General features: G+C 36.8%; 1 protein-coding gene across 2 annotated transcripts in view; it reads right to left on the bottom strand.

The window, feature by feature from the left end:
- MMP16 (matrix metallopeptidase 16) overlaps positions 1 to 9,841 on the bottom strand; it is a 285,421-nt gene extending 275,580 nt beyond the window's left edge. The window contains exon 1 of one of the 2 annotated variants that reach the window (XM_063668955.1): positions 8,942 to 9,841. In XM_063668955.1, the coding sequence (XP_063525025.1) occupies positions 8,942 to 9,073 (132 nt within the window). In that variant the 5' untranslated portion in view covers positions 9,074 to 9,841. The remainder of the gene's footprint in view (positions 1 to 8,941) is intronic. The other variant, XM_063668956.1, reaches the window with a different exon arrangement.
- Between the last annotated feature and the right edge of the window lie 12,899 nt (positions 9,842 to 22,740).

Genomic DNA, 22,740 nt, shown 5'->3' on the forward strand with positions numbered 1-22,740 from the left:
TTTTTCATTACATTTTCTGTATTGTTCAATTCTTTTAATCTTAGAATGTAACCAAATCTTCCTGAATACTTTGAAAATCAGATTTAATGGTAAACTACAATATAACAAATAGTTGACAAAATACTACAATTTAATATTGTATTTATATAAGATTATGCCATACATGGATTACCAATTATCTAATGATTTAGATAACTGTAAAACTATACTGAGTACCACATAATCAATCTTAAATCAACCAATCAAATCAACAATCCCCTATTCAGTTTTTACTCCAGATAAGACTGTCTGCTCAGGATGGGTTAATATTTTTCCACTATACATATTAGTTACATCATTTTAGTTTGGAATACAAACGATGTTTGTAATGGAACTGGATCACATTGTCCATACCGGGAACCTGGAAGTTAATTGTCACCTGTATTTATTCATTTGGAAGCCTGGGTACGACAGTCAGCCTGCCTGCTTTGATTTTAGGCTATTCCACTTCAGCACTTCATAGCAATGTAACCTTGGCAAGTTCTTTAAACCCTGTGTTGCAGATCCATCACTTGTGTAACAGAAATAGTCATACCAACTCACAAGATTATAATAATAATTAAATGCGTTTATATATGAAACATTTAGAACACTTATTAGGCACATAGCATGTGTTTAACCAATGTTAATTAACATTGTTTTTTATTATAATTAAGATTCAGTGTTCAAATGGTATTTCCATGTTGCTGGTTATTTGGACCTTTGTTTAATCAGAATGTAATGGCAGAATGTAGGTGTTTCTATGCTCCCAGTCATCAGTGGGAATTCAGGGACTGAGACACCATGTTATTCCTACTTACAAAGGAGACTGCTTGGCAGTGTCTGGATGCTGTCATAAAATCCATGCTACAGACAGGCAATAAAGATCACATATCCATTACATAAATGGCCCAAACAAGGCAAAGACTACTTAAGCAATTTGCTTGAGTTACCCATGGAGCAAACAACTTAACTCAGTCCATCATACATAGGCAAAACAATGAGTTATATGAGTAGCACTGTTGTAATACAAGGAATATCCAAACCTCCGAAAAGGATTTTAGTCATATCTTAGTAGTGCTCTTGACTTTTCTATGTTTGTTCTCAATTTTACATAAACCATTGAGTATACATTCATTTCTCTAAGCTATTTGAAACTATTTTACTTTATTAATGATGACAGAGGGGAGGGGTAAAAATGTGACTTTTCATAATTTTTCCCAACTTCTAAGCCTGGGGTCCCGCAATGTAAGTAAAATATGATGTCCCTAAGATGCCAACTAGATGAAGCAAGTAGAGCATGAGAAAAGGAACTGCAATAGTTGAGAGTAAAGAAGGAATGAATGCACAGACATTAGAACCTAAAATAAAAACAAATTTCCAATTATTATAAACAATGAGAAATTACTAACACATGGTAGGAATTCAACTGTGAAAAGTTCCCATGGAAAAATGCCTCCACTGACATCATTCGGGGTCTGACTGCATCAGCCGCATGAAGAGGCACATGTCTACATTCCATTGACATCACATCAGGTGCAAGCAATTTCGGGATATGAAATGAAGTTTATAAAAGTATCCAGCTTACCCTAAAAAATGGCAGTTTATTCCTCCTTAACTTAAACGTGGCTAAAACAAATACTATAAGATTCCATTTCAGTGAGTAGTTTATTTGGGTTTCTTTGGTCATTTGAATACATCACTCTAAGGACTATCTCTCTTGAGAACATTTATCTGTTCTCAGGGTCCATGACTTACTTCAATATCCATATCTCACTTAAGTGACTAGATTAGAAAACTTACAAAAAATTTAGTGATGCTTATGAGAAGCTTATAATATTTTAATTAAATGCTGGCATGCCCTAATGCATTAGCAAGTGCCTTTGTTATCCCCCAACCTCTACCAGTGGTCAAATAATAATCTGCTCAACTAAAAACATTTCTTAGGCTCCTATTTAAAGAAACCACACTGTGTCACACTTTTGTGGGTCGTTTTTTACATATTTTTAAAAGGAAGAATAGGTAAAAACTGGATTTTAAACTCTGCTTTCATTGAAAAGTATTTATTCAATAAGGACGCATGGTAAACATTAGAAATTAAAATCACTTTAGTCTCATGAGCTTTTAAAATTGGATTTTTGCTACACATAATCTAAAAGGCATTATCAAATTAAATTTATTCCACCTCTAATCTATAAAACCACAATCATTTCATTAGTCATTTTAGTTAAAACAGGAACACCGAAAACACCTAGTCACTACAATGTATAGTTTTTGACCTATCACACACCTAAAAATAAGAGAAATGTAAAGCATTCCTGCATTATAATATTCTTTGTTATACTGCCATGCCCAGAACATTTTTCCCTAGAGAAGTGCTAATTTCCTTCTTAGTTCATCAAATATGTAATCACTGGTGCCAAGTGGCCCTCAGTAAACCAGGTTACATCTTAAATCGTGAACTGTGTTCATTGATTTCTCCAAAATCTACAATTGGCTATGATTCATTTTGCAACATCTGATTGCACCTAGTATCTGTCCTTGATTTTAAACCAAGTTCTTCCAAGCCATTGGAGTCTTTAAACAGCTCAATAGCTCCCTCTAGCCTCTTTTTATATACTACACCAAGAGGTCACATTTAATCAAAGGTTAGGGGCTACACTTAACTCTCTTGGCTCAGCTTCTGTCATGTGGCTCATCAAGCTATGCCACTATCCAAAACTAAGGATGCACAATGCCAAACAGTTGTGGTGAAACACCAAGCAAAAAATATCAATTCAGAGTGCTAAATGACAGGAAACAACAATCAAATATGGCTTCATGAAGAACCTCAAAATGTATAAATAACTTCCCCAAGTAAAAGAAAAATAAGGCAAAAGAAAATGTTAGTGTCCCATATATCATTACTTAGTATTTTGTCCTTTTAGTATGGAATTTTTTATTGTTCACACAAACTACATATTTTATAAAACAAATGCAATCTGATTTTTCATATTCAAAATCAAATACGTGGTGAAGAAAAAAAAATCCTCAAAGAACACATGTCCAAATTATTTCCCACAATGGGCAAATGGAGAATACAGTATAAGCACTTAATTTCACTACAAAATATGTGTATATTTGTATACATATACAGAGAGACAGATTTAAATTTTGAGACACTCCCTCCCAAAAATTGTTAAAACTTAGATTTTGAACTTATTCCAACTTGCCTTTTTATGATTGAATTACCACTTGTAGATGATATTTGTTTTTCAAAATGGCACTAAATTATATTTTTTAAATTAATTTTTAAGGTTTGCTACCTTGGCCAAAACTAGATTTTAAAATTACGTATCATTTGCTGCCAATGTATTTACTATTCAGCAGAAGGCTAGGACAATTTCCAAAATGGAACACCCTTTGGAACTACAGATGATAACACATGTTAGATTTAAGTTACACATTCTGTATTTCCTCATGACATTTATTTCAGAAAAAAATCTGAACTATCTACCTTTGTGATTCAGTTGTTACCAAATTTACAGGGTCAATATTGCATTTCCCATCCCCTTTGGCTACACAGACTAAAGCTTCTAGGCTTACGACTATAAAATTTCAAATCTGGAAATGGCTTTAGTGACAGTTTAGTTCACATCTCATTGTTGCAGATGAGATATCAAATAAATTACATGTCCAAGTTCAAAGCCAGGTTAGCGAAAGAACCTGAGTTAAAGCCCACCTCCTTCAACTTCTCCCCCAGTGCTCAATTACACTACATTGCTAGCTATCTTGCCATTCCCACTGTTATATGGACACGATATGTTTTTCACTATTTTTTATTACTGTAGAAAACACTTTAATTTCTTTTTCAGTCCATTCTTATCCCTCCCTACACATAATTTTTGAAAAACTTTTTTGTTGTTGTTCAGAATCTGAGGTATAACAGAGCTGGCCTAGGTTTCTTATTGAATCCTACCCATATTATGAAAAGGAAGCACTTCGGGTTTGATCCAATTAAAAAAAAATAAAAAGGCCTACTGAATTATAAAGGCCTATTTATTTTCTATGACATTAGAAAAGATGAACACATTTCAGCGAACCTAATGTTGTAAAAGAAGGTGTGATCTGAACTTGATATTCTATGATAGTAACAGATGACAAGACAAAATGTGAAAAATCACATTCTTGAACTAAACTGTCTAAGAAAAACCTACGGGAAGAAAATGTACTGATGCTAGCTTGGTTGATTTTCAGTACATTATATTTTTAATAAATGGAAAGATGTTTAAATATAATCTTCCTATACCAGTTGATATGTCCTAATCTCATAGATGTTTATGTCATTAGATGCTATGGTGCCAATTAGTTCCTTATCGACCTTTATTTTCTATTAATAATAATGACATGTGGCTACATGTGGTGGCTCCTGTCTGTAATCCCAGCACTTTGGGAGGCCAAGGAGGGAGAATCACTTGAGCTCAGGAGTTTGAGACCAGCCTGGACAACATAGTGAGATCTTGTCTCACTGAAAATTAAAAAAAAAAAAAAAGAAAAAAAGAAGTTGGGTATGGTGGTATGTGCCTGTAGCGCCAGCTACTCAGGAGGCTAAGGTGGGAGGATTGCTTGAGCCCAGGAGGTTGAGGCTGTAGTGAGCTATGATCATGTCACGTAATGGTTTCATGAATAACCATAGACCTGAGTGACCTGGCCCAGGCAACTCTGAACAGAGAGGCATAGTCAAGGTGGAACATGTAGGAGAAGCTAGAGAACCTTAAAACAATTGAGCCTCTTGTTCTCCTTGTCATAGCTTTGGGCCCTTATGAGCACCCTAAACAGCCAGCATATTTGAGACGTTTTGTTAAACCTGCAATCTTGCGGTACATAAAAATCTTGATGAATCAGTCATACAGCCCCTGTTGTTGACCAGTTAGAAACTGCTACAGTGGAGAATTATAGGCTATATTTATGAGACAAACTTTACTGAATAAGGCATGGTACCACCATTCTTCCATGTCCAAATGAAATAGTGCATCTTGATTTTTTAAGCAAGCAAAGAACAAGAGAAAAGCAAAACAGTGTCCCAATGTAAGAATGTAAAATTCTATAAAATATAATTTTTTATCTCTGAAATGTCTCATGATCAATTATTACCAAATTTATATGCAATACAAAAGTACCCAATGCAAACTCTGACTTTTTAGGTACATGCAGGCAAACCTGACAAAGGTTTGAATAAATCTTAAATCTGTTAAGTAAATATATTGCAAGAAAAATTTAGGAAATAGTTATATTCAATTCATATTTGTCATAAAAGACCGCTTTGAAATCTAAAATATCTCTGCTTTCTTTAATCAGGAACAACAAAATAATTTTTGCCTTATCAAGACTTTTTTTGTCACAAAAGAGTAATCATTTTATGCTTTGATATATGCATCATTTAGAATTTTATGTTTTTACTTTACCACTAAATCAGCTTGAAAATTTTTTCCTCCCTGGAAATGCATGCTATTGTTTAGAAATCGATAAGGAATATGTTGTTCACATAAGTAATATTTGACAAACTATTCAGAGTTGACGATGTGAGAGGTATTACTATCATGAACTACGTTCTGTCTCAAATTTCATAACAAAAATGCTCACAGCATAGCAAAAAAAAAAGCCACAGGATCATGAAAATCCCTATATGAGATAGCTATTTTAGGAACAAAATGATTTTTAAGACAGTAGACATTAAATAATAATTATTTATTAATAATTTAGCTGCTTCTGACCAATGAACACCTCTGATTCAGACTGCTGTCCAATGACAACAGTTTTTGACTTTTAGTTAATATTAGCAATGTTCCCTTGCATCATGCTAATTATCACATACTGAAAGACCAACTCTTAAAAAAGGGATCCAATGATATATGGATATCTTTACCTAAGTGAGTATATACTGAAAACTTAACATTAAAAGTGTTCCACTTGAAATGAAAGTAGAGCAATGTATTGAATCTCTTCCATAGTACTACTCCTGGTAGTGTCTGACCCTTTCTTAGCTGTAAGAGATGTTCCTTTTTGCTTCTTAAAAAACAAGCTAACCAAGCAAAACCAAATGCACTCTCTTTCTGTAACATGATTTCATCACCATATTAAAAACATCTCTCACTTCAATAATTGACAACTCCAAATATTTATACCCTTAAAAATCAGACAGGTAAGAGTTAACATGAATACCTCTAGCCAACCACCCTCTTCAAATCCCCCACTTCCCTGGGAAAAATATACAGTCTTAAACCTTAAATCGCAGAGATAAAAAAGAATGGGGGGACCACAAATCGTTAAGTTTACTGATGAATAAAGCAATGTAATCTTAGTTGTCAGCATAAAAAGCATCCCTCTGAAGCTTTGTTCCAACTATAATAACTTTCTGTGCTTACTGAAAAAAAATTTTATGATCATATGAGCTTCATGCATGACTGATATCATTACTGTTTATTTTAAGGCTATCCTTGAGAATCAATCAAATAAAACATTCCCAGTGTGTATGTTTTGCAACCAGAATGAGGAGCACAATGTTAAGTGCCTCTTCTGGAGAGGAAGTGATGGACCATTCTTGCCATTAGTGTTTCCTATCAAAAAAAAACATCAAATAGAAGCGGATCAGGCAGAAATTTATGTCAGAAAACATCCTGTCATTCTGTGTTCTTGACAATATTTTCATTTCACTAGCAGCTACTCCTACACTCTAAAAAAAAGGGGGGTATCATTACACATAAAGAAGCTTATAAATCCAACCAAAATGAGCTCAAGGGCTTAAAAATACTATTTGAGGATAACATAAACTATGGCATATAATCTGCTCTAAACCATTAAAAACTTTCCATTTTATTAAGCAAGGTTTTAAAGGTCTGAGATGGCACATGATTTACCTGTCACGCTTAAATCTCTGTAATAAATATGACTAGAATAATTTAAATCCTCTAAAAATGGGAAAATAACTATTTTCTCCATAAATCATTTTTCCCCACACATCTTAATGAAGAAAGAGAAGGGATCATTGGAATCCAAAATTAAATAAATTTTTTTAGTACAATCATAACTTTTTTTGCATAATAATATCTGAACTTACTGAGGGATTCCAATATAAAGAAATGCAATCTTTTATGTTTAGTCTCACAAAAAATCTAATAATCACCAAAACTCATGTTATCCTAACCTCTGAAAGCAAATCTAATACTTTCCTAAAGCAGGTAACCATCAATCCAGGCTGTCCTTCCCTTCCCTTAGTCAGAAAGACACAACCTTGCACTTACTTTTACCACCTCCCACACACTCCACCTCACCACCATCACCACCAATCTGAAGCAATAGGCCCTTCTGTTTATAACATTATAAATAACAGCTTGCCACTTTAATTCCCCCAGCCTATGAACTAATCCTTCATTTCAACATTAAATTATCTCTTGATTTAAATGTTAGGTACAAAAATCCATCTGTGGCATGTAATTCCAAAAGTTCAAATTTGCAATAAAAAAAGTCTGGACTTTCAAGCCCCTTTCTCTTTTTATCTAGAAAAATAAAGTTGTATTTTTCAAAGGGTTAAACCTTTTTAGTTTTCAAATTGGGTTTTTTTGTGTAATTTATTCATACTTAATATCTGTGAAGGTCTTTAACTCTTGATAATAGCTCTTACTTTTTCAAATACTTTTTTTGTACTAAGCATCACTTATTACATGAAGTCCTAAGAACAGTTTCTATAAACACAGTTATATTCAGAATATGCCTTTACACATGGCACTTATTATGCATACTCTGTATATCAACTGGTTACATGAAGCATGTTCAAATACTGTGCAACAGGTCTTGCTATTGTGTAAACACACACTCCCAACAAAATGACAATAAGCTTCATAATATCAACAATATAAGAAAAAAATCACATTATTCCTTAAAGAATTATTCATAATTCGTTTGAGAGTTCAGAGGACATCAGATCTAATCAAAAGAAGTAAATGTTACTAAGACCCTCTTACTGGCTTTGTATCCCACCGTATATGTGATAAAGTTGTGTTACAGCCCAGGTGTATACACGCTTTCATTGATTTACTGCACATTACTGGCTTCAGTGCTGACTTGATGACAGGAAGATTACTTTGGCAGAGGTCTGACAAGTCCCTATCCTTAAGTTCCCTTTTGCTTTGTGCCGTCTGTTCCCAAAGCTATCAAAGTAAAGCAAATGACAGTCTAAAACCTCCCCGTTTTGCCACGAGAGTGTGAAATCAAATTAAAAACACACCTCAAAACTATTACATTGGGCCACGTTTATTTTCAATTGGCGGGGGAGGGGGAAGGAAGACACTTAAAAAGAGATGGATTTCATGTCCTCTGTGTAGCCAGATCTAGTTACAGTGTATTAAGTTATGTCTAAATGAAAAAAAAAAAGACTCTCAAGTGTTTTATCACAAAGTAATGTTATTAAACACATCTAGTGTTCCCACGCTCTGCTCTAGATTCTTTGATTTTTAACCTCCTTTGTTAGGCACCAAACACTGGGAGAAAGATTTCAGGAACAATACCTAGGCAGCACATGATGCCAGGGAATTAATTCTGTCTTCCCCGAGCTGTTTATCCATCATAAACTCAAGCTGCCTTATTTAGCTACACGGTTGCTATATGTAGGACTTCTCTTCCCTGGGTGAAACGCATGGACCGGCTACAATTGTGTCTTTGAGCGCGCAGCATCGTGCTTTGTGCTGCCGGGGATAACGGATTCTGGGTCTCACACGCATCCGTCACCTAAGACACCCTTAAACTGAACCAGGGTCTCCGCAGCTGGGAGGGAAACAATGTGCTGGGACCCAGGCTGCTCTGAGCTACAAGGATCCCAGGAGTGAAGGAAATGTTTCAGGGAGCAGCCCAGGCAGCGGGGGGAGGAAGAAAGCCCTCGCACTCTTACCTCCACATTGAAATACTGCTCCGTTCCGCAGACTGTAGCACATAAAATCCAAAGCAAGGTTTGCAAGAAAAACACTCCCGAATGATGCACGAAATCCAACCGTCTTCCAGTGCTGAATGTGAGTAAGATCATAGTGAACTGTGCTTCAATGGATGGACGAGCTCCCCTTCGTTTTCTCCCTCTCTCCCTCTCCCTCCCTCCCTCGTTTCCTTTCAAAAAAAGTCCTCCGGGTGGGTAAGGAGCCTGCAGGTTCACCCACAGCCGGGCAAGGGGAGGAGAAAGGGGCCCCGCGCTTGGCAGCCCCCGAGAGGCAGCGGCGAAGACAGGGTCAGCAGTAGTTCCTGTTCACCATCCTCCGGGGTCAGTCACCGGGAACGTGGCGCCCAAGTTCACCGGCGGTTCCGGCTCAAAGCGCCTAGTCGCAGCCGCAGCAGCAGCAGCCGCCGCCGCCGCCACCGCCTCCAGCCCGTGCGTCCTCCTCCTCCACCGCCCACTCCTCCTCCTCCGCCGCCGCCGCCGCCGCCCCCAGCTCCTGCGGGAAGGGCCTCCGCCGCTCCTCACTCTCTCGTCTCTGCTTCTTCCCTCCTCTCCTCGCTCCCCTCCAGAATGTTCATCCGTAATCTACATAACTCCTCCTTCCCGGGGTCTGCCTGGCTCTCGGGGCCCTTGGCGCGCGCGCGCACACACACACACACACACACACACATATACACACACAGAGACACACACCGCGACACACACACACACGAGCATACACACAGCCCGACACACACGCACGCGCGCTTCTTAAAGGAGACGGCTCATAAAGGATTCCCCACTACGGTAGGGCGCACCGGAGGTATCCAGCCCGCCACAAGGGCCCTGGTTTGAGCACAGCTCTTCCACAGTATCTCCCCCGAGGCAGGCACCCAGGAACTTGGGCGGCTCCATTCTTTCTTCTCGCCCACCCCGCCGCCTCGCATCTAAAAATGAGTACGCCCCTCCCCAGCCATGAGCTGGGTGGGGCTCAGGCTGCGGACTCTAGTGGGGCCTGGGGAGCGGCCCAACCCTGGTCCTGGAGAGCGGTCGGCATTCTTGAGGAAGCGGCCCTGGAAGATCAGGGGCGCTGGGAATCAGAGGAGCGCCTGGTCACTGAGCGCCGCTGGGTGGCTCGGGTCGGTGGCCGGGGCTGACCAAGTTTGGGAAGCCTGAGATAGCAAATCTCGAACGTCCAAAACTTTGTTGGGGTCCGCCGAGCCTGTGGCCTGGTGTCTTCCTGAATCCCCTCTACCATAGCTACCTTCCGCCTTCCGGGCTTGAGGATTAGGCACAGGGTTTTGGTGGGGGACTAGACAAATACAGAAGCGGGATGAAAATGCTCACTTTCCAAGTGAACGGTGGACACACGCACACAGTGGGACCCGGGAGAGATGGTCCTGGGTGTTAACAAAACATCCGATGAGAGGGATGGGGGCGCTGGAAAGAAACCGGCTGCGGGAGCCAGGGGAAGGGTTGGGGAAAGAAGGAGAAGGAGCAGCCTGAGGAAAGGCGAGTAAAGCAGCTGGCAAGGGCGGGAGGAAGAGGCTGCGCGCAGACCGAGCGGGGGAGAGGCTGGCGGGAGCTAGGAGAGCTGCAGGCGAGAGGGGGAGGCGGCTGGCAAGAAGCACGGGCGAACGCGGGCAGGGAACTTCAGAGGAGGCTGCCAGAAAGGACTGGAGCTGCAGCAGTGCGAGGCAGTGGACAGGGGGGGCAGCAACCACCAGCCCTTGGCAAGTGATGGTTTGGCTGAAAGAGAAAGGGGGAAGGGAGCGAGGCAAGCATCTGTTTGGGGGGCAATGCCAGTAAATGTGCTTCTCCTTGGCAGCCAGCAGAGGGGAAGAGGAGCCCATGGGAAAGAAAAGCAGGCGAGGTTAAGAATAAAGAGTGTTCCAGGTATGACAGCTACCTCGGTGAGGTGGAAGAGAGAATTGACAAGGCAAATTTCATGGGTGAGTTGGAAAGGCAAGAAGCAGGACTACAAGAGGTCCTATGTGGTAAGCAGATGGAAAATGCCGAAAATGGTTTGCCAAAAATTGTATTAGACTGCAATAACTTTTATCCAATAAAAGAAAAAAAAGGCTGAGGAATGGGACTTTGCAGCTATTGCTGTAAAAATGTAAGAAATGCCCACCCAACTTGACCCAAGACCCAAGAAGGTCTCAGGGAGACCTTCCTGACAGTCTGCCTTGTGCCCAGCATGTGCTGCCCACAAAATAATTTTGAAGATGTAATAAAAAGCAATGCCTTATATTGTATAGTATATTAGAATATTCAGAATGTTTCCAGACATAGTATCTCATTTAATTTTCACACCATCTCTGAGGATTTTGTTTTTATTTTACAGATGAAGTAAATGATAGCAATAAAATATAACCTTCCAGCAAACCATACAAGTGGCAGAGTTCAGACTTCTGTTTCCTGACTCCCAGTTCAGTGATTTTCCTGCTATACTCCAGTGACTTTCCAAATGGAAATTCATTCCTGCTCTTAGCAATTTTATAATCCATAGGTTGAGATGATTTTTATAAAAGAAACAGCTAGAAGGCAACATGGAAGTAATGTCATTATATAGAATTTATATGGTGTTCTGTGCCAATATAAGGTAAAGAAATATAGTGAAGTATTTGTCAATAAATCAAGAATGATTTTTATGTGTGCATTATATCTAGTAAAGTACAAAATTAGAGAGGGAAAATGATACCAAAAAAAATGTTTAAACTCAGTTCCTAGTCTTTGAGATACTAATTGAAGAGGAGGAGGTAAAAATAATTTAATTTACCAAAGACGTTCATGAGAAAACAGTGCTAAATGGTGAAGTCCTTGCTAACTGAGCCAAATATTAGAAGACTTTATCAAGGACATGGAGTGCAAGTTGAGCACTGCAAAACTAGCAGTAAGGAGGGGTTTTTCACCATAAGCAACTTGGTTTTCTTTCTTTCTTTTTTAAAGCATGTGCTCAGAAAAGAAAAATAGTGTATTTGTGGAGGACAGATATGGAGAGGGACTTGTAATGAAATATTGAGTTAACATTTTCTCAAATTGGCAAACAAGGATTGCTAAACCATTCTAAATATGAATAGGTATCCAGGGAATATTACCTTCAAAATTATGCATGGGATTGACCATGGGAAGGGACTCTATGCAAAGAGGTAACAATTAAAATAAGGTTTTAGGCCGGCCATGGTGGCTCGCGCCTATAATCCCATCACTTTCGGAGGCTGAGGTGGGCGGATCACCTGAGATCAGGAGTTTGAGACTAGCCTGACCAACATGATGAAATCGCATCTCTACTAAAAATACAAAAATTAGCTGGACGTGGTGGCGGTTGCCTGTAATCCCAGCTACTCAGGAGGCTGAGGCAGGAGAATCACTTGAACTCAGGAGGCACAGGTTGCAGCAAGCCCAGATCGCGCCATTGCACTCTAGCCTGGGTGACAAGAATGAAACTTCATCTCAAAATAAATAAATAAATAAGTAAGGTTTTAATCCAGTTATGAAACTATAAGGCCTGGACTAGTGAGATGTCCCAGGAAATCTATGCTTTCAAAGATCAATCCTAAGAGAAGAAAACTATTGAAAGTAGAAAATCCTAAATTCAAAAGATAATATCAAATTAGTGATTGGTTACCATGATAAGAATTTTAATTATTTGTAAACAGTTATTAAACTTATTTGTGAGTGTTTGATGAGCAATAAGTGAATGAATGAGTGTTCAAGGTTATAGAAATACTATGAATATTCAAGGTTCTAGGAATACTGACAGATAATAACTGTTTCATTTCTGAGATGGGACTCAGAAGGATTCATAGTACAGTAGAAGAACAGACATATAATAATTATTGCAATGTCATAAGACCCAGGTAATTACAAAAGCAAGATGCTATGGAACAGGGTGGAAGAAGCAGTTGACTTTCCGTGAATTTTTTTTTTTTTTTTTTGGAGAAAGCATCACAAAATACATGCTTCTCAAGTGGAATCTCTAATAATAAGAAATGTACTGGGCAGATAGGAAAAGGAAGAATATTTCCGACCTGTGTGCAGTGGAGGAATAAATACACAAAGCGGCATCTGTGGAACTACAAATAGTTGGTCAGGACTAGAGGCTAGGGTGTGTAAAGCAAGGTCAGAGTTAGAGGTTGAATGAGTAAGTGTGCAGGGATCAGATCAGCAAGAGTCTTAGGTGCCATATTTGAGGCTATAGACGTTCTCCCAAAGGAATTCTTAGGAGGAATAGCTGGATTTTCACTACCTTTACTGTTTGTTTGCTAATTCCATGCAGACAGTCACCTTCTAGTTCTCATATATTTTACCTCATATGTGCCATTAAGCATGTAATATCTACTGCCTTTATAGACCTTGTATCTGTTCTTGTATAATAAGCCTGATGCGACATTTCACATATAGACTCAGGTGGGTACCTGCAGAAATGTAATCGCTTTCTTGGTCAGGCAGGTTTGTTATTCTATCTCTAATCTGTTATATATACTTGTCTTTTAAGGGCCTAGAATTATGAAGAAGTTTCTATTCTCACCTATTAGTGGTGTGAGCTTCTTGGTGGTCTTCCTAGAGAGGGCGTTGTTTTCCTATGCACAGTAAGATAAAACATGGAATATCATCCTTCCCTTTAGGATATGAATGAAATCTTTCCTCACAACTCTTGGCACTTGCTGTGTATGCTTTCTGTCAACTACTTTCCCTCTTCTCACAATTTCACAAAACTAATGAACAATCTTAGAATTACATGTGACTAGAGAAAAGAGAACCAAAAAAAGATGAAAACAAATAAGAAAGCCAAAGAGAAGTAGTAATTGCCACTGATAAAGGTTAATAGCAATTCAATGAAATATTACATGGGAGACAAGAGGTCTGAGGAAGTAAATGATATGTAAACCTATCAAGAGGCAAATGACATATACTTAAAAATGAGCAGTTGAGTCACATTCTGGGATGTGCAAATAACTATCTAAAATAACATTGGAGATAAATTATGTACTATAGCCTTTATTGAACCAGATTTCTTAGTAAAATAGAACCTTTGAAATGAATTCTGTAGGTTGAGAAGTTACATAAACTTGCTCATTCTTCCATCATATCAACTAATATGCTTTCTTTCCTACTTGCATCAGTTGAACCTGCAGTGTTTTTTTTATTTTTAAATTCAGAGAATATTGAATTAGTGCCAGCTACTGGCATTCTCTCACACATCTTTTATTACCAGGGTCATGCATATGTGGAACAATCAGCTAGAGGCTTATTATTTAAGGTGTGCTCTCTCTGGAAAGTTTAAGACCTAGGAGCTTATCAGAAATGCGGAATCTCTGGCTGTGTCAAGATACCCCAGTGCTCCATAGGCATGGTAAAATTGAGAAGCACTGTTCTAGAGTTTGCACACAGGACAGCTTAGTTGCATTATATCCACCTCCTTAATGTTATTAGTGTCATGCTCTAAGCAAAGAGAGCTAACCAGTTCCAATCAGAGTTATGCTTGTGGTACTGAAATGTTGGCTTTTCCCTCAAAAATATAACTGCATGACCTGAATGTATTGATATAGCTTCTAACTTTCAGCAGTATGGTGTTTTTTTTCTTTTTTGAGCATGCATTCTGTGCAAAACAACTCTCCTACTTGATAGATAAGAAAAATTGCTAGCTATTATCACTGCCTATGAAGATAGTATGATTTTTTTCTCCATTTCTTTCATTGATTTATGCTTTTTACCCCTCCATAACTATGAGTGTTTCTCAAATATGTGGTCTTCTTTTTAGTTCGTTCATTCCTCCAAGGACATTGATTAACCACTATAAAATACAAAGCAAGTGAAGATTTAAGATTTAAAAAGATAAACATGAAGTGAGTTAACGATAAACCAATTCAGTTTGGTTAGGTTCTAAGATTGATGAAGTTTTGAACTTTAAAGTTGTTTTCATTTGGAATTCCTTTTGAAATAAACAAGAAGCTATCAGTATAGAATACAGAGACATACTTTTGGTAAAAGTGAGTGAAGAGATGGCTCCCAGTGCCTTCTCTTTTTTTGTCATAGAGTACCTGAAGTTTGGAGCTTCAAGATGACTGGGAATTATGAGAAACCCACCAGATCACATATACTATTAGGCTAGAGGTGGGTCTTGTCAGTACCCATAGTTGTGCTCATAACCATACGAGGCCATTGCTCCAGCAATGCAGTTATCTGCTTTCCAGTGACTATGGTCTGTTATAACAAATAACTTTGAGTTGCAGAAGCTTGAAGTCTAACTTTGCTCTTCTCTCACTCTAGAGAGATTCTTCCCTCTTAAGTCTATATCTGTTACTTCTACTCTGATAATTTTTAGGTCTGTATCCCTAGCCTTAAATTTAGTCCCATGGTCTAGAATTCATATTACTACTTTCACCTAAAACTTAGCATATCCCCAACCATGTTCACCACCTTTTTCTTTAGATGGTATATTCTTTACTTTCCGCATTTCAATCTAGACCCACTATTCCACTTAACATGGAACACACCTTTGACTCTAATATTAATTTATGTTTTGTTTTGAATCAGAATCAATCACCAGTAGCTATCGTGACCCTTGTCCAAAATCATTCTTATTCATTCCTTCACCTGCACTTGCAGTTAATAACTGTCCCTTATAAATGTATACTCTTGTCATTTCATGGCCAATCACTGGAGTAGCCTCCAGTATGTTGTATATGCATATGTTCTTTTTTGTCTCCAATTATTCTTCAAATCAGTTCATTGAATCCCCCCCAAACTTAACTATTCTTATGTATAATTTTCAGCATAGACATGGCATTTATAAATTAGAAGGATATTTTTAAAGTTCTTTTCTTCCTCTTCATTATTCAGAAGAGGGAATTGAGGCTTAGCAATGTTAAATAAGATGTGACTAGTTGGCAAAGGTAAAAAATACACATGTATTCTGGTTTACAACTGATTGCCTTTGTAAAAGAAAAAGATTCATCGTAAACTACTTTAGGTATGCAAGAAAATACCATAAACAAACAACCCAGTGTAAGAAATATTTTCATCACCTTTTTTTTTACCAATGCCATGTGAATAATTGTGGTAAACTAACATTAGATAATATGCTGTGGATTATCAGACATGCCATGGTTTGGTATATTGAGATATACAGCACATATGATGAGAATGATGAAATATGATGGGGAAGGACATTTCATTATGTAAGTGGCTAGGCAAATGGAGAAGATGATTGAGAATCCCTTTAGGTACTTGTGTACCTTTAGAAAAATCATTATCTAAGTTTTTATGTTTCATTTTTTTCATCTATACAGTGGTATTTTATATTATTTGGGTAGTTGTGAGGATTAAATGAGATATTACACATGGAAGCTTTCTGTAAAATTCTAAGTACTAAAAAGCATAAAAGATTATAGCATGTGGCTATTGCATACTTTACTTTCAGCAGGCAGGCAGCAAAGACTAAATGAGATTCTGGTTAACCTTTAAAGTGAAGACTCTGGGAGACCATTTCTAATAATTTCTGCTGGGGATTAACAAGTGCTGTGTTTTTAACTGGTATTAACAGAAATGATAAAGAAAACGAGCTATAAAATGACAGTCTTTGTTATCAAAATATAATTAGTCCCTTTTGTGTTATTACATAGTGTATTAAATACACTTTTCATTAGTTCAGGGGCAAAGAAAAGGAAATGGAAAATGAAATGGAAATTAGATTGGCATCCATTAAAATAATATCACTATGAAAATATATGATATAAAATTGAATATTTTATATTAAATTAGAGGCATTGAATTGGAATCTAAACTTATACAGTTCAGATAACCTTTTATGAGCTAATTTTCAATAGTAATGAGAAAATAAACATCCAAGTACAATGTTCTTTTTCCACATTTTAGAACAAAAATAAAAATGAATTAACCCATATCAGTATAGTTATCATTAGAGGAAGGATAGTAATAGAAAGATTAGAAAATATGCCAGACCTTTTTTTGGGGGCATTTGTTTAGCAATCTTTCTTTTCTTTTTTTTTTTTGAGACGGAGTCTCGCTCTGTCGCCCAGGCTGGAGTGCAGTGGCACGATCTCGGCTCACTGCAAGCTCCGCCTCCTGAGTTCACGCCATTCTCCTGCCTCAGCCTCCCAATTAGCTGGGACTACAGGCACCCGCCACCACGCCCGGCTGATTTTTTGTATTTTTTAGTAGAGATGGGGTTTCACCGTGTTAGCCAGGATGGTCTTGATCTCCTGACCTTGTGATCCACCTGCCTTGGCCTCCCAAAGTGCTGGGATTACAGGTGTGAGCCACTGCGCCCAGCCAGCAATCTTTATTTTCTTAATCTGAATGCACCACAGTTACATAGGTATCTCCACCAAAACGTATTCAGTCATCTAACCATCATTTTAGTATATTTTGTGCTTTTGTTGTATGTTTTCTCATCTTGAAAACTTTTAACCACACTTATCTTTAATTCTGTCAAAGCTGAAATAGAATCATTCTTATTTTGTTTGTTGTTACTAAGAAAGTTACTATGGTAATAAAGTTAGTAGTCTTCTACATTTTTCACTACCTGACTCACTGTATCAGGTGAGGTGAGGTGTTCTAATGGTCTGATAGTCTAATAAGGAAAAACTATCTATGCACATTTATAAAAGCACCCCAGGGACTGGGCGCGGTGGCTCACGCCTGTAATCCCAGCACTTTGGGAGGCCAAGGTGGGCAGATCATGAGATCAGGAGATTAAGACCATCCTGGCTAACATGGTAAAACCCAGTCTCTACTAAAAATACAAAAAATCAGCCGGGCGTGGTGGCGGGTGCCTGTAGTCCCAGCTACTCGGGAGGCTGAGGCAGGAGAATGGCATCAACCCGGGAGGCAAAGCTTGCAGTGAGTTGAGATCGCATCACTGCACTCCAACCTGGGTGACAGAGTGAGAATCCGCCTCAAAAAAAAAAAAAAAAAAAAAGAAAAGAAAAAAAAGCACCCCAAGAGAGTCAATTTCCCTATCATATATGTCAAATGTTACCATGGTTTTATTAATATCATTAAGATATCTGTTTCTGGTTATATTGGAGTAGTTGTGCTTTTATGTCATTCAATGGGTCAAAAAAATAAGTGACTTGGTCATTATAAATTTTAAAGTAGTCGTGTCTCGAAACCTAGGGTTAATGTGAAAATAATTTATTTGAAAAACTAGCTACAGTCATTTGAAATGACCTAAGACAAAGTATTTTGCTTTATTTCATGTATAAATAAATACTTTATTTCAAAGTATTTCACGTTTTGTTCAAACGTGAAGCAGTGTGATTTTAATATAAAAACATAACTCAGTATCAGTAAATCATAATTTGACACTACAGCCAATACCTATTTAATTGTTTTGGTAAAATATGTGACTCTTCTTTATAAGACTAAAACTCATTTATCTAAATAAAAGTGAAAAAAGAAAAAAGTCTTAAAATGAATTAGAAAAATTTTGTGTGAAGTATTTATACCCAAGATTTTTGTTAACGTCAGATATCTTCTTATATTTCAAAGTAAAATAATCACTGTCACCTTAGCCCACCTTAGGAATAAGATAAATATCTTAGGGCTTGACTTAGAGTCTTATAGTTTCTGTAGGATAACCAAATATACTATAAATTGTCCACAGATGCAAGTTAAGTATTACTATACAGTAATTCTGTAATTGGAATATATACACATTCAAATGCTTTTGGCATTTTAATTTATTCATATCAAAGTTACACCTGCACTTATCATTTCCATTATTTTTACCTTTAAAAATTCTTAGTATAATTATTTTAAAGACATCTTTTGCTTTCTGCTTTTAAAGAATTTTGCTTAAATGCTTGCTTTATTTAAAAACAAAATAAGATAATGAAGTTAGCTAGATATTGTTTACATGAAATTTTGCCCCATTTTCCGTTTTCATTTAAATTGGATTGACATCAAACTTAATATGACTGTGAGAGCTCAACTGTTGACTCAAACATTATAGAAAAAATTAACCGTGGGACAAGGAGGGACCAGATGCTCCATTGCATGCTCTCACCCAATGAAAAACAAATCATGCTTAGTCAGTTTGGGATGCTATAACAAAAACACCATAGACTGTGTATAGCTTAAACAATCAACATTTATTTCACAGTTTGGAGGCTGGGAAGCCCAACATAAGGACTGGCAGATCCAGTGTCTGGTCAGCGCCTTCTTCCTGGCATGTAGACAGTGGCCTTCTTCTTGTAGCTTCACAGGCAGAGCAGAGATATAGATCATCTCTCCAGAGTCTCTTCTTATAAGGGCACTAATCCCATTATGAGGGCTCTACCTTCATTACCTACTTACTTCACAGCAGCCCCACCTCCAAATACCATCATACTGGGGATTCAGGCTTCAACATATGAATTTTGGGGTCACACAAACATTCAATTTATATTGTTAACTATTCTTAAAGCAAAGTCATTCAGCTACTTCTTGAAGACCACCAGAAATGGGAATCTGACTACTTTATAAGGCAAAATATTCAGGGGAGCTTGCAAGTGCATTTGATCTTTCAGATTTTTTAAATCAATTTTTCCATGTTGAAATTGTATAGTTTTTCATAGCTAAAATCATTTTTAATAAGGCTTTATACACACACACATACATACATACATATTCAGTTATTTTTAGAGCTTCAATCCACACACTGTGTAAAACCTTCATTCTGAGCGCGTATTCTGAAGAATACTACCACCTCTAATACACTATCCGCAGAGCCATTCAACTCTCTCCATTTTACAATGAAATTAAAAACATGAAGACTCATGATTTGGGATTCTCACAAGGAGCAGAAAAATGTTTCTGTAATTGGTTTATGAACCTACAATTGGTTTAAACAAAGGAGTGCATACCTACAGTTCCCATCAAATATTGCATCTCAAGGTTTCCGAGGACTTTGCAAAGATTAGATAGCCCATGTTTCTATCCAGATTTGACTCCTCTCTATAATGTTCCCAATATTTTAATTTTAAAAAACTCCATTATTACATGACAATTATTTAAATATTTATGAGCTCTTAAATTCTATACTGGAATTGAATATAAAACATTCTGTATGCAAATGAAATCTATATTTTCAGAGTATTACAAAGTGATGTTGCTTGATCCTCTGTTATTATAACATAATGGCATAAGATTATTCAATTCTATTTTAAAAGTTTCCCAAGTTTTATTTGTCTTTGATACATATACTTAGCTGTGCCTTAACATTAATCAGAATTTAAGACATTATTTCATGCTTCTTAGGTCGTGAATGGATTCTATAGAGAATAAGATTAATACTTTTCCTCAAGAAAGATATTATAGACATTCCTTAAGGAGTAGTAGGTCTCTATACACAACCATACATTCCTCCTCCTTTTCCCTTTATAGTAAATAGCATGACCTTTCAGTAAAGAGATATTAGTGAATATTGGAAATTGCACTAAGACAGTAGTCTGGAGACTATTTCTTACCTTTGGCTCCATCAGTAAGTAGCTGATTGACTTTAAGCAAGCCTGTCAATGGTTCTATGCTCTATATATTGTATTTATGAAATGAAAACTTTGAATCAGATAAATTCTAAAGTATTTGAAAGTTCTCAAACTCTATGAATGTCTAAATCGATGCTAACTCAAAAGTTATAATCAATATCTGTCTCACTAGGAAGTCAGAATTTAAAATATCAAGCTAGGTATAAATATAATTTAACCTAAAACTTTTTCCATTAGCTTGGTAAGTTTCAATATCTTTACTGTACTAAGTAAATGACAGCAATTTTTTAGGTTACCCTGATTTAAATTCAGAGAAACACATGGATTGATATAATAGTAAGGTAAGTTTTCATACATGCATGAAGCTTCTTGATTAAAAGCTCCTCTATGTGTGTGCATCTAGGTGTGTCTGTGTATGTGTAATATTTGCCTGGCTTCTGCATTAGGGGTCATTATAATGTGTATAACTGAGGGAAAGAACGCCTTTCAGCCAGTCAGTGCTGTATGTGTGTGTGTGTGTGTGTGTGTGTGTGTATTTTGGGTAGGTGCAACAACACATAAGAAACAGTTCTTATGTATGAATGATATAGCTTAAAGATGAACTTCTATGTAAAAATAGCTTTTTCTGTTAATATATATGAAAATGTTCTACCATAAGTACTACTTTTCTGGAAAGAGTACAATATCATGATTTGTTGCTCATTACCCATTCAATTGCTTCAAATTCAGCATCTGGTTCTCATTACAAACTTGTATTTAGTTTTGCTTCAGTATTATCAGTTGCTCAAGTGAATCAATACAATTTCCAAGAATTTTAGAATAAGTTTGTATATTGGCTGATATATGTTGACTTTTTATATATTTATAAGCAAATGTCTGTTTTTTATTTCAGTAAAATCAATTAGAGATTGGTTATATTAAAAGAAATAATACTATATAATACTCAATTATTATAAAAGTGAAAATAGTTATTTAAGTATAATATGTATTAGTGAAGCATTTTGTCACATTAAATTTGGCAGTTTCTAATCATAGTAAGTGTTGTTCACATTATCTTACTGGACCATTGACATAGTTTTAATATTTAAAATTATACAATCATTGTTAATATTGCTTAATTGAAAAACATGTTTGTCTGGCCTACAAAAAGTGCTTAAGGGTTGCCAGATTTTGCAAATGAAAATACAGGATTCACAGTTAAATTTGAGTTTCAGATAAACAACAAATAATTTGTAGTATATCTTTTGCAATATTTGGAATATACACTAAAGAATTATCCATTATTTATCTCAAATTTAAATTTATCTAGGCATCCTGTATTTTATATGGCAAATCTCTTTAACATATAAATATACAAGAGGTTGAAGCTTTTTTCTGAGTTATAGATAGATGGATAGATAATATAGCATCACCTCAGTTATCTGGAAGTCAAACTTTATACTTCTTAAGGCTAAAGAATGAGATACCATCCGAGTTACAGGCAGACAGGGAGGTAAAGAATGTAAACAGGGAAGGAAGAAAAAGAGAAGAAAATAACAAACTACTCTGGCTCCATAAACACGACTTGCGAACATCTATTAATAGCAACTGTGAAAATAGCCAAACACAGAGTAAGAAGGATTGAGCCTGATGCTCCGAAATTGCTGTACTCACACCAAGTGAAAAGCAACACTCATATCAGCAATCAATTGCACAAAACCTGAGAACCATTTAAGAGAGAGAATGAGAAAGTAAAAAGAACAAAAGAGAAATGATGGGAAAGAGACAAAAGAGAGTTAGTTACAAAGAGCCAAGGTAATGACAATAGGAGTGGAGGTCTTAACAGAACAGGAGATCCAGTGACTTAAATAAATTCTGCCATTGTAGAAATATAATGGAGTGGGTTTGTCTTTCATTCTCAAGAACTGACAAGAGTATCAGTGTGCCACTCCACTGAAAGCCACATTATCATTTGGCCAACTCAACTCTGTGGCATGCAAAGAATAGAAATTAAGAAGGTCCTGGCAAAACCATTTTTGGTTCAGGTAATCACAAGAATGAAAATCAGTCTTGCTGAAAATATGCAAATTTCAGTGATATGAGGGAAGATAAGTAATTTGCCTAAAGTTACCACAGCTAGTAAAGGAGCAAAATCAGGACTCACCCCATTACACCAAAGTTACACCAGACTTACACCAAAGTTACATGTTTATTTTACTTAATATTTTTATGTCTACCAACAGTTTTATTTGCTCAGGAGGAAGAGTCACTATGGTAGAGAAGAGTTAAACTATAATGCAGTGGAGA

Source organism: Pongo pygmaeus, chromosome 7, assembly GCF_028885625.2.
Source record: "Pongo pygmaeus isolate AG05252 chromosome 7, NHGRI_mPonPyg2-v2.0_pri, whole genome shotgun sequence".
Classification (NCBI taxonomy): domain Eukaryota; kingdom Metazoa; phylum Chordata; class Mammalia; order Primates; family Hominidae; genus Pongo; species Pongo pygmaeus.